This window comes from Hyperolius riggenbachi, chromosome 9, assembly GCF_040937935.1.
Source record: "Hyperolius riggenbachi isolate aHypRig1 chromosome 9, aHypRig1.pri, whole genome shotgun sequence".
NCBI lineage: Eukaryota > Metazoa > Chordata > Amphibia > Anura > Hyperoliidae > Hyperolius > Hyperolius riggenbachi.
The window spans coordinates 27,918,100-27,931,531 of record NC_090654.1 but is presented as its reverse complement, the minus strand read 5'-3'; the positions used below and the strand labels follow the sequence as shown (position 1 = coordinate 27,931,531).

General features: G+C 44.2%; 1 protein-coding gene across 1 annotated transcript; it reads right to left on the bottom strand.

Annotated features, from left to right (window-relative positions):
- Positions 1–201: 201 nt before the first annotated feature.
- APOA2 (apolipoprotein A2) lies at positions 202–9,363 on the bottom strand. Its single transcript, XM_068252247.1, has 4 exons — positions 9,264–9,363; positions 4,823–4,900; positions 2,797–2,941; positions 202–446 (listed from the first exon to the last, which is right to left on the bottom strand). Exons 2-4 carry the CDS (start codon positions 4,872–4,874, stop codon positions 353–355), a joined length of 291 nt encoding a protein of 96 aa, XP_068108348.1. The 5' UTR covers positions 4,875–4,900; positions 9,264–9,363; the 3' UTR covers positions 202–352.
- Positions 9,364–13,432: the final 4,069 nt, after the last annotated feature.

The following is a 13,432-nucleotide window of genomic DNA, read 5'->3' as shown; positions in this document are numbered from 1 at the left end:
GTCACTTCGGGTATCCTTTAAGGAGCGCTCCACCATTTTGATACACTCCATTTTATGGATCAGCGCAGTATATGTGTATTGGTTTGTGTCTTTTATACTGGTGGTAACTCCCCAGCCTAGTATAAAATATCAGTTCTGGGTGGAGTGATTCTTTAATACTTTATAATAAGTTGTGTGACTGATGATACTGCAGAGTCAGAGTTGGTAAAGAATGGCTGTTTTATTTTAATACATTATAAAAGGAAAGTCGTACAGTAACAAAAGATTAAGCAAAGGTGTAGTAGACATGGGTGCGGCGGGGAAGGGGGGAGGGGCATGTTAGACAACATTCAAGGCGGGGTTTAGCTTGTGTTTACTGCTTGATTTTCTCAGACCACTGCTGTGCCCATGACTCTGCATGGGTCCTGATGGGCTCGAAGTATTGCTGGATCTGTGAGCCCAGTTTCCTGCGGAGAAGAGAAAACATCGCTTTATTAAATGCATCAGTAAAAATAGTGATGACATCATCAACATGTGACCTTCTGAGAATGTAACGAGCTCAGGCAGCTGATGAAACCTCTTGGCAAGACATTCATTGATACGGACCTGAACTCAGAACTTGCTCTAAAATATAAGCAACAGCATAATAACCTTTAAAGAAAAACATTTGTTACAGCTGATACAAAGCCTGCAAGAATTCTGAAGTGTGTCTGCTTCCTGCTTTCATGGAAGCAGGCATAGGGTTAACATCCTGTGTCTACAAATCAGCTGCTCTGCCCAGGCAACCAGCCAGATGAGACATCACATTACACTTGTGATTAGTCTCAGATAAGGGGGGATGAGACTGGCTAAACTCTCTAAATACATACAGGGTGCATTCCTCATCTGTTTTTCTTCTATCCTGTGCTAGAGTTCAGGTTACATTTCACATGTGTCTGTCACTGGTAAATGGTTCTTTAACCAAGACTTTTGAATCAGGGAAATTCATTAAAGGACACCTGAAGTGAGAGGGATATGGAGACTGCCATATGTATTTCTTTTTAAACAATACCAGTTGCCTGGCTGTTTTGCCAAACTCTTTGGCTGCAGTAGTGTCTGAATCACACACCTGAAGCAAGCATGCATCTAATCCAGTCAGACTTCAGTCAAACATCTGATCTGCTTCATGCTTGTTCAGGGTCTATGGCTAAAAGTATTAGAGGCAGAGGATCAGCAAGACAGTCAGACAATGAGTACAGGATGCCTCAAACTGAGACAAGGAATCCATAGTGACAATCGCTACACATTATGTCACAGCATGCCCCAGAATGAGAAGAGGAATCCACAGTGACAATCGCTGCACACTATGTCACAGCATGCCCCAGAATGAGAAGAGGTATCCACAGTGACAATCGCTGCACACTATGTCACAGCATACCACAGACTGAGAGGTATCCACAGTGACAATCACTGCACACTATGTCACAGCATTCCACAGACTGAGAGGTATCCACAGTGACAATCGCTGCACACTATGTCACAGCATACCACAGACTGAGAGGTATCCACAGTGACAATCACTGCACACTATGTCACATCATACCACAGACTGAGAGGTATCCAGAGTGACAATCGCTGCACACTGTCACAGCATAACACAGACTGAGAGGTATCCACAGTGACAATCGCTGCAAACTATGTCACAGCATACCACAGACTGAGAGGTATCCACAGTGACAATCGCTGCACACTATGTCACAGCATGCCACAGACTGAGAGGTATCCACAGTGACAATCACTGCACACTATGTCACAGCATGCCACAGACTGAGAGGTATCCACAGTGACAATCGCTGCAAACAATGTCACAGCATACCACAGACTGAGAGGTATCCACAGTGACAATCGCTGCAAACAATGTCACAGCATGCCACAGACTGAGAGGAATCCACAGTGACAATCACTGCACACTATGTCACAGCATACCACAGACTGAGAGGTATCCACAGTGACAATCGCTGCAAACAATGTCACAGCATGCCACAGACTGAGAGGTATCCACAGTGACAATCGCTGCAAACAATGTCACAGCATGCCACAGACTGAGAGGTATCCACAGTGACAATCGCTGAACACTATGTCACAGCATGCCACAGACTGAGAGGTATCCACAGTGACAATCGCTGCAAACTATGTCACAGCATGCCACAGACTGAGAGGTATCCACAGTGACAATCGCTGCACATTATGTCACAGCATGCCACAGACTGAGAGGTATCCACAGTGACAATCGCTGCAAACAATGTCACAGCATACCACAGACTGAGAGGTATCCACAGTGACAATCACTGCAAACAATGTCACAGCATACCACAGACTGAGAGGTATCCACAGTGACAATCACTGCACACTATGTCACAGCATGCCACAGACTGAGAGGAATCCACAGTGACAATCGCTGCAAACAATGTCACAGCATGCCACAGACTGAGAGGAATCCACAGTGACAATTGCTGCACACTATGGGCTTCATTCACTAAACCGTGATAACTCATATCACGGCCGCGCCAACGTTTTTGTGCGCTTTTTCGCATTTTTACATGCAATCGGGAATTTTCGCACGCAATTGCGGGCAAAAATTCGTGATTGCGCATGAAAATTTGCAATTGCGCGCAAAAATGTGAAAATGCTAGCGCAGCCGTGGTATGAGTTATCACAGTTTAGTGAATCAAGCCCTATATTACAATGTAACACAGACAGATTTTGGCAATGCCTGTATAAATCTTGGTCATGCCAATAAAGCTATTTTTGATTTGACAGGAAGTAGAGGTGACATACTCAGTGTTGGATTGGATCTCGCCGTTGTTGAACTTGTCTTTGATATCTTCGCCATATTTCTTCAGGCTTTCTCCCAGCTTGCTGAAAAAGTCACTGAAGTGCTGAAATTGGAACAAATCGTCCGCCTCTCGTTTCACAACACCAGCTGGGGACAGGAAAAGAGGAGAGAAACCTCTGAATAATAATAACAGTAGTGATTTCTCTTTTGAGTAATCTGTATGCAAACCAAGAAGCAACAGTTAGAACTGAATAAGGCCCAGTGCACACCAAAAACCTCAGATCTGCAAAACGCTAGAGGTTTTTGAAGAAGATTTCAGAGCGATTCTAGGCATGTTTAGAGACATTTTCTAAACATGCCTAGCGTTTTTTTGGAGCATTTTTGTATAGCAGATTACAAATTTTGTTACAGTAAAGCTGTTACTGAACAGCACTGGCGTAACAATAGGGGATGCGACCCCTGCCCCCGCTCGGGGCCGTTTTGGGGGGCTGGAGGGGTCGCAGCATGAGGGGAAAGCCATGGCCACAGTCGGTGGCTCTCCCCTCTGCGCTCCCCTCCAGCTTAATGAGTGTCCGGGTAGCGACAGGCAACGGCTGATACATACCTTCCGTCTTCCGTGCTTTCCAGCGTGTGTTCCTCACTCTAGTCTCTGACGCGACTTCCTGTATAAAACAGTACAATGGAAGGGCAGAGTTGATCAATGACACCCATTCACCTGCCACAGGGGCCGCTGAGCGAATCCAATGTAGAATTATAACTTTCCTGGTATAAAAACATAAAATGCACCACAACAGGGCTGATTCAGTTGTCCATTAACCACCCTGGCGTTCTATTAAGATCGCCAGGGCGGCTGCGGGAGGGTTTTTTTTAAATTAAAAAAAACTATTTCATGCAGCCAACTGAAAGTTGGCTGCATGAAAGCCCACTAGATGGCGCTCCGGAGGCGTTCTTCTGATCGCCTCCGGCAGCCAAAAGTAACACGGAAGGCCGCAATGAGCGTGTTTTGCTTACTCCGTCGCCATGGCGACGAGTGGAGTGACGTCATGGACGTCAGCCGACGTCCTGATGTCAGCCGCCTCCGATCCAGCCCTTAGCGCTGGCCGGAACTACTTGTTCCGGCTGCGCAGGGCTCAGGCGGCTGGGGGGACCCTCTTTCGCCGCTGCTCGCGGCGGCGATCAGGCAGCACACGCGGCTGGCAAAGTGCCGGCTGCGTGTGCTGCTTTTTATTTGGTCAAAATCGGCCCAGCAGGGCCTGAGCGGCACCCTCTGGCGGTAATGGACGAGCTGAGCTCGTCCATACCGCTAAGGTGGTTAATGAAAGCCCTTTAAAGTCCTTTAAAGGGATACTGTAGGTAGGTCAGGGGAAAATGAGTTGAACTTACCCGGGGCTTCTAATGGTCCCCCGCAGACATCCTGTGTTGGCGCAGCCACTCACCGATGCTCCGGCCCCGCCTACGGTTCACTTCTGGAATTTCAGACTTTAAAGTCTGAAAACCGCTGCGCCTGCGTTGCCGTGTCCTCGATCCCGCTGATGTCATCAAGAGCGCACAGCGCAGGCCCAGTATGGTCTGTGTCTGCGCAGTACACTCCTGGTGACATCAGCGGGAGCGAGGACACGGGCGTGCAGGCGCAGTGGTTTTCTGACTTTAAAGTCAGAAATTCCAGAAGTGAACTGGAGGCGGGGCCGGAGCATCGGTGAGTGGCTGCGCCAACACAGGATGTTTGCAGGGGACCATTAGAAGCCCCGGGTAAGTTCAGCTCATTTTCCCCCGACCCCCCTACAGTATCCCTTTAAAGAAGTAAGGCCACAGTGTTCACTATAAGGGATGATACTACTGTTAAAACTCAAATACTTTGGCCACATAATGAGAAGACCGCATTCTTTGGAGAAAGGACTGCAGAGGCTAAGATGGATTACAGCATATGTGAAACTATGAACATGCCTATGCAAAAGCTGTTCTTTGATTTATGATTGTCGGGTTACCTGAACGATGACATTTTTGCCTATTACCCTATGATGGTCTTACCTTCTAAGCCGCTGATGGCGATAACCAGCACCACGAGAGCCAAAACTTTCATGTTTGCGATGCCAAGTGTTGTGGATTCTGCAGAAAAATGAATAGACGTAATGACAGCATTTTTCTTTCAGATGGATTCTATACATTAGGCACAGCTAATCCCCTCTGTGTGGAACTACAAGTCTCATCATCCCCCAGTGTGCAAAGTTGGCTACACACGTTACAATATTTCAGTTTTTGACTTTACCCCAATTTGATTAAAACTATCTGTTGTACCAAAAAAATCTACAGAATTTTTCGTTTTCAATTGAGAAATCTGATTGAATTTCCGTTTTTTATCAATTTTTTGAGATTAGACATGTCAGAAATTTCAGACCAACTTTACCAAGAATTGTATGGTGTGTGACGCCCATCGTGCGAACCAATCGTGTGTTTTTAAACGTTTTTTTTCAGCTCTAGGACATAGCGGACAGGTGAGCGGTTAGGGAGGGACCCCTGTGGGAGGGATGCCTGCACGGGGCGGTCCTGCTAGCGACGCAATCTTGCGATTTGCGTCCAACTGAAGCCTCCCACCTGAATGCTAATGGCTGCTAGATGTGGTATGGCAGGTAAAGGGTGTATGACAGTGCATCCTGATTGGCTGACGAGCACCTGCTGACGACTTAAATGTAGCTGGATGCATGTACTGCTGTGTTCTATTGCTTGTGTGTGTGTGACGGATTGCCAAGTTGTATTCAACCAGAAAATAATATATATAACTATTCAGTACATATTGAAGGCTCATTCACACTAGAGGCGCTTTTCTGAGCTTTTTGCGATTGATTAGCGTTTTTTAAAATCGTTACCGATCACTTTCATTAAAATCGTGGTAAAAAAACACCGAAAAATCACTGTGATTTTCGCGTACCCGAACGCAAAATCGCAGTGATTTTTCCACCCTTTTTTCCACGATTTTAATGAAAGTGAATGGGAGCGATTTTAAAAAACGCTAATCAATCGCAAAAAGCTCAGAAAGTGCTTCTCGTGTGAATGGGCCCTCAAACTTAATTTATTGTTTGTATAAACAACAAAAAGGAATTATGAAAGAGCGTGTGAATGTAATAGAAAGATGGAAAGAGTATGTTATGTGAAAATAATATACGTGTGGTAATTGTAATGCTAAACAGAGAATGATGATGGCAGGAAATACTGATAGATGTACAGAGATGTTACATTCCCTTGTTAGTAGTAATGTGGTGTCAGTGGTGATTGTAATGCTAAACAGAGAATGATGATGGCAGGAGATACTGATAGATGTACAGAGAGGTTACATTCCCCTGTTAGTAGTAATGTGATGTCAGTGGTAATTGCAATGCTAAACAGAGAATGATGATGGCAGGAGATATTGATAGATGTACAGAGATGTTACATTCCCCCTGTTAGTAGCAATGTGGTGTCAGTGGTGATTGTAATGCTAAACAGAGAATGATGATGGCAGGAGATACTGATAGATGTACAGAGATGTTACATTCCCCTGTAAGTAGCAGTGTGGTATCAGTGGTAATTGTAATGCTGCTAAATAGCAAATGATGATGACATGAGATACTGATAGATGTACAGAGATGTTACATTCCCCTGTTAGAGCCTGTTAGTAGTAATGTGGTGTCAGTGGTGATTGTAATGCTGAACAGAGAATGATGATGGCAGGAGATATTGATAGATGTACAGAGATGTTACATTCCCCTGTTAGTAGTAATGTGGTGTCAGTGGTGGTTGTAATGCTAAACATAGAATGATGATGGCAGGAGATACTGATAGATGTACAGAGATGTTACACCCCCCTGTTAGTAGCAATGTGGTGTCAGCAGTAGCTGTAATGCTAAACAGAGAATGATGATGGCAGGAGATATTGATAGATGTACAGAGATGTTACATTCCCCTGTTAGTAGTAATGTGGTGTCAGTGGTAATTGTAATGCTAAACAGAGAATGATGATGGCAGAAGATATTGAGAGATATACAGGGTTTGAATCTGGTGATAAAAATCAGTGGAAAATATAGTTTGATGAAAATACAAAATGATCAGAAGTTGGTTATTTAGTGAAAGGTTGCCATGCAGGAAAATGTTTTTAACCAACCAACTTTTCAATGTTTACAATCTTTTTTTCTCAAAATTACAGGCATCTCAAACACGTGTGTGTTTTATTTCGAACAATTTCTTCAAAACTTTCAGTCAACCAAAAACATTGGATCAGATTGGTTGAATCGATCAAAATAAAACAATTGTAATGTATGTGACCGCCTAAAGGGTGCATACAAACATCCAATTTTGATTGGCTAATCTTACCACCTCCACGTAGTATAGGGGACAACACATTGTGTAGGTAAATCCTCATACTACATGGAAGTGGTAGATTTGGCCAATCATTGTCCAACCATAATTGAACGTGTGTATGCACCCTCAAACAAAGTGTAATGGGGTCTAACATTTAGAACAGCTGAATAGTGAGAGGTTACTTGATTGGTTGATATCAACAAAAGCTAATGTACATTCCTTACAGTGCAGGTTCCCTACTTACAAATAATGCCAAGTTGATGCAAGGTTATGCAAATGTAGACAGTGAATAAATGACTTTGTTTTGGACAATTCTGGATTAGACTGATAGGAATGGATCAGTGATCTCTGTACAGCACTGTGGAATATGTCAGAGCTATATAAATGTAGAATAATAATAGTGTGTGACTGTGGTGAGGACATTAGAGCGTAAGCTCCTCTGCTGCAGAGACTGAGGGCTCTTTCACATTAGGGCAGACTTTCTGCGTTAACGCAAACGGAAGCCGTTTGCGTTAACCAAGGTAAGATGAAAGTCCATAGACTTTCATTTTACCTTTCACACTCGACGCTGCGTTTCGATGCGTTGCGGTTCCGCACCTGGGCGCAGTTTTTCCTCCAACGCACCCGCGAGCCGGCGGTTTCCGTCGGGTTTAATTACCAGCTACCGCCGCTGATTGCGTCGCACCGCAGATACCCGACGACACGCCGCAGGCAGACAACGCGTGCAGGAGAACGGCTCCTGTTCGCGTTGTCTGATGTGAAAGAGCCCTTATAGGAATGGATTAGTGATCTCAGTACAGCACTGTGGAATATGTCAGAGCTATATAAATGTAGAATAATAATAGTGTGTGACTGTGGTGAGGACATTAGAGTGTAAGCTCCTCTGGTGCAGAGAGTGATAGGAATGGATCAGTGATCTCTGTACAGCGCTGTGGAATATGTCAGAGCTATATAAATGTATAATAATAATAGTGTGTGACTGTGGTGAGGACATTAGAGCGTAAGCTCCTCTGGTGCAGAGAGTGATGGGAATGGATCAGTGATCTCTGTACAGCGCTGTGGAATATGTCAGAGCTATATAAAGGTATAATAATAATAATAGTGTGTGACTGTGGTGAGGACATTAGAGTGTAAGCTCCTCTGGTGCAGAGAGTGATGGGAATGGATCAGTGATCTCTGTACAGTGCTGTGGAGTATGTCAGAGCTATATAAATGTACAATAATAATAGTGTGTGACTGTGGTGAGGACATTAGAGTGTAAGCTCCTCTGGTGCAGAGAGTGATGGGAATGGATCAGTGATCTCTGTACAGTGCTGTGGAGTATGTCAGAGCTATATAAATGTACAATAATAATAATGTGTGACTGTGGTGAGGACATTAGAGTGTAAGCTCCTGTGGTGCAGAGACTGATGGGAATGGATCAGTGATCTCTGTACAGTGCTGTGGAGTATGTCAGAGCTATATAAATGTATAATAATAGTGTGTGACTGTGGTGAGGACATTAGAGTGTAAGCTCCTCTGGTGCAGAGGCTGATGGGAATGGATCAATGATCAGCTTACACTCTAATGTCCTCCTCACCACAGTCACACACTATTATTATTATAAATTTATATAGCTCTGACATATTCCACAGCACTGTACAGAGATCACTGATCCATTCCCATCAGTCTCTGCACCAGAGGATCTTACACTCTAATGGACCTCACCACAGTCACACAGGATTATTAGTCTCAGAACTAAATAAATATAAGACAATAATAATTTTATAATTAGGTAAGATTAATAAAGGACAAATATCTTTGCTGATAGCATAGAAAATGTCTTGTGTCATATTAGGTGAAACATTGCAGAGTATGTCAGTATACTGTAATAAAAAAGCATATATGAAAAATCAACAGGTATATTTATGGCTCTGACTGCAGTAACATGAATTGTGTTGTTTATGAATCACTGCTATTTCTACATTATTACTTTTTGTACTGATTTGCATAATTTCTTCTTGCCTTAGAAGCTTACAATCTAACGCAACTACTGCAGCCCCGCACCATAAGGTTACCTATGATTAGTCCCTAATTAAGTCCCCTGCTGGTTTGATCTGTAAATTCATTATTTAGTCAGATAGATGATGGGACTTACCTGCAAGATTCTGGGGAAAATCCTTGACTGATGGGTAGTCCAGATCAGCTCTGATATTTAAAGAGAGCGCAGAGTCTGGCCCCGCCCTCCCCTCTCCCTATTGGCTGGAAACTGACAGACATTTATTGCCCAAAAGTTACAGGACTTTGCTCCTCTCTGTGTCTCTTTATCTTGCAACTTTTGCTGATTTTTTTTTAGTGTCACCTCATGATCTCCCAACAAAACATGCAGAGAAAAGTTCCAAGGATTCTGGGAAATTTAGCAGCTAAACAAGGGCATTCATTGGCAGGACGCAAGCCTAAAGGCCACGGGTTTTATGAGCTCATTTATATTGTTCGGGAAGGAAATGGATGCAGACAGTTTGGAAAGCTGAGGACTCCATAAAATCAGGAAATTTGTTTCGTTTTTTCAAAACATTTGTATTTTCTTCTTCACAGGAATGTGAAGTTAGTCGCCGTTAGCATTCCATATTGGTACAACTCTCAAGACTACATTTTTCAAACAAGGCTCTTTCACACTAGAGGCTACGGTAGAAAAGGCTGAAAGTCAGCCTTTTGCTTAACGCCAATACATAGCGTTTTCAAAGCGTTTTCAAAGCGTTTTGAAAGAGTTTTACAGCTCATATAAAAACGTCCTTTTTTTTCTTCTATAAAAATAAGTGAACAAGATAGCTGTAAAACGCTTTGAAAAGGCTTTGAAAAGGCTAAAGTTGGCGTTTTCCATTGACTATCATTGAAACGCCAACAGCCAACTTTGGCTGTAAACAGCCCTGAAAAAGCTCCTGGGAGCGTTGAAACGCAACGCTCCAAAACGCCGAGTTAGATGTGAAAGGTAAAATGAAAGTCTATGGACTTTCTTTTACCTAGCAAAACGCCAACTTCGGCCGTGGCGTTAAAACGCCGAAAAATCCCTCTGGTGTGAAAGGGCCCTTAGAGCTCTTTCACACTAGAGGCTGCGGTAGAAAAGGCTGAAAGTCAGCCTTTTGCTTAACGCCAATACATAGCGTTTTCAAAGCGTTTTCAAAGCCTTTTGAAAGAGTTTTACAGCTCATATAAAAACGTCCTTTTTTTTCTTCTATAAAAATAAGTGAACAAGATAGCTGTACAACGCTTTGAAAACTCTTTGAAAACGCTGAAGTTGGCGTTTTCCATTGACTATCATTGAAACGCCAACAGACAACTTCGGCTGTAAACAGCCCTGAAAAAGCTCCTGGGAGCGTTGAAACGCAACGCTCCAAAACGCCGAGTTAGATGTGAAAGGTAAAATGAAAGTCTATGGACTTTCTTTTACCTAGCAAAACGCCAACTTCGGCCGTGGCGTTAAAACGCCGAAAAATCCCTCTGGTGTGAAAGGGCACTTAGCATCTGTGTTTGGACATCAGGGGCCATGTGCAATATACTTTTTCTCCTGATTTTTCTCCCAGGAGATAATTTTACTTCTTCAATTTAAATTAACTTTTTAGCACTTTGCAGTGGAAAATGTACCAAAAAGTAGGCAAAAATACTGTCAAAATTATTTTGAGTATTTGTTTGCTTGATGGTGCTGTAAGAGGCATTTTATTTCCAAGTTGAGAAATTATCACCTAGGAGAAATCTCAGGTGAAATAATGAATTGCATATGGGCCAAGGAGTCCATATAGATTCTTATATAATAGATGACAAATCAGGCGTTTTAGATATTGTGTAGCTATAGGGTAGGCCAAGAAGAAACAAAACAAAATCAAAGTTGAAAATAAACAAATACACCAGTTTGATTTAGTTATATGTAAGTTAGGAATACCTGACAAGTATGATCAGGAGGTACCCTGAATGAGTTTAGTTATGTCTGCAATTTAATCAGTATTTAATATTCATTAAAGGGACTCTGAGTAGTGCAGAAACTATGGAAAGATGCATATCATTTTAAAGCTCTCTTTCTCCTCTCTCCAATGATATATAAACCACCACCCTACACCTTTTATTTTTCGCTATTTTCGCGATTGAAATTGCCGCAGCCACGATTTCGATCGCAAAAATAGAAAAAACTAGAAGGCGTAGGGCGAAGATTTAGGTGTCGTCAGAAAGAGGAGAAAGAGAGCTTTAAAATGATATCCATCTTTCCATAGTTACATTGTATTACACAGGACGACACTTTCCCCAGTGTCAGCAGCTCCATTCAGCAGAAAAAGTTGCCCTGTGTAATACAATGTAACTATGGAAAGATGGATATCATTTTAAAGCTCTCTTTCTCCTCTTTCTGGCGACACCTAAATCGTCGCCCTATTCCTTTTAGTTTTCTCTATTTTCGCAATTGAAATCGCGGCCGCGGCAATTTCAATCGTGAAAATAGCGAAAACTAAAAGGCGTAGGGCAGCGGTTTATATATCATTGGAAAGAGGAGAAAGAGAGCTTTAAAATGATATGCATCTTTCCATAGTTTTTACACTGCTCGAAGTCCCTTTAAAGGAACCAAACTAGACTACCCCCCGCTCCACTTACCCGGGGCTTTCTCCAGCCACTGGCAGCCGCTATGTCCCACGCCACATCTCCGCTCGCAGTGCAGAGGACGACCTCCAGGTCTCCCTCTACTGCGCCTGCGTGAGCGCCGCTGTCAACCACCTCCACGTGGTCCGCATTGTACTGCGCAGGGGAAGTAGTTCTGGGCCTGCGCTATACACTCGGACCACGTGGAGGTGATTGACAGCGGCGCTGTAACCCGATTTATCCGTTAGCACTCGGCCACGGCTGAGAGGGATCCACCAGACACTGACTCAGATGCGATTATCAAAGATTTATTTGTGACCTAACAGTGGTAACTTCACTCAACCAGCATGTAATGAATAGCGGAGATGCCGCCGCGCGGTCTGGCGGCGGGGCGGCTGTCTCCGCGTTCAGGCCGGCGGTTTCCGCACAGCAGCATGCTTCTGGTTTGCCTGGGCCTTCTAGTGCACACAGATGGAGAGCTACGCGCGCGTGCGCCAGAAGACAGGACCTTTATGCCAGCAGGAGAGGTATCAGCTGATCAGGACGATCAGCTGATTCCAGCAGAATTCCTGATTGGCTGAGTGGCTGGGGGCGGCACTGCGGAGCGCTGTAGTATATATAGATCTTGCTTGTCAGTTGCTGGTTGTCTGCCGTTACGAATACTTACGTGTGAGCACTCATACCTCAGTCAGATCCTACAGTGTGTTAGAACCAGTTGGAACTGGGAATTCACACTTAGCCAGATTCCGCTCTTGATGTTTACTTTGTCATTACTGTGTTATACTTTAGATCAGTTCCAGGGTGTTGAGACCAAGGACCTCACACGTCACCCAAGCATAGGATTACTGTGTTATACTTTAGACCAGTTCCAGGGTGTTGAGACCAAGGACCTCACATCCAAGCATAGGAGACTGTGTTATTCTTTAGACTAGTTCCCGGGTGTCGAGACCAAGGACCTCACACCTCAGACTAGGATTGTGCTTGATATCTGTTATGACCTCTGGCTCTGTTGACCTCTCTCTTGCTTTCTGATTCGGTACCTCTGCCTATCTGTCTACCAGTTGCCAACCTTGCCTGTACCCGGTTACCGAATCAGCCTTCTGTCTCTGTACCTTATCTGCTCGTGTGTTGCCGACCTGGCCTGTCTGACCCTTCTGACTGTCACTTATCCCTCAAGTACTGTACTACCTGTGACACTAATCCACCAGGTGTCAGTTAGCTGCAAGGACCTCCTGCTCCTCAGAGAATCCTTCCTGCAGTTCAGCCAGTGGCCTCTACCCCATAGGAGTCCACTGGCTGCAGTACAATCTGATTCCCAGTCCATCTGGGAATCCTTGGCTGCAGTACAGTCTGATTCCCAATCCATCAGGGAATCACTGGCTGCAAGATTATCTCTGTCTCCTCCTCTTAAAGAGATAGTTCCTGCACAGCCAGAGGCCACCTGCTCCTCAGGTGGTCACTGACTGCAGTAGTATCTGTGTCTCTCGCTCCACGGGAGATAGCCTTACAGTTGCACCTAGCATTTACACTCCTTTAGGTGTCCAGAGGTTAGTCATACTTGTTGTAAGGCTTGGTGGTGTATTCTCCACAGTCAGCATGCAACGCATGAGCTGGCGTGGAGGAGGTACACACACTAGCACAAGGAAACAGGCTATCCCTAGTATAGTGGAGGGGAGGACTGACTCCAATAGGAGATTGTGGCGCACA

Coding starts and splice junctions, on each gene's coding strand:
- APOA2 (XM_068252247.1), bottom strand. CDS start 4,874: ATGAAAGTTTTGGCTCTCGTGGTGCTGGTTATCGCCATCAGCGGCTTA. Junction 2,942..4,822: donor CGCCATCAGCGGCTTAGAAG/GTAAGACCATCA, acceptor TCCTGTCCCCAG/CTGGTGTTGTGAAACGAGAG. Junction 447..2,796: donor GAGATCCAATCCAACACTGA/GTATGTCACCTC, acceptor TCTTCTCCGCAG/GAAACTGGGCTCACAGATCC.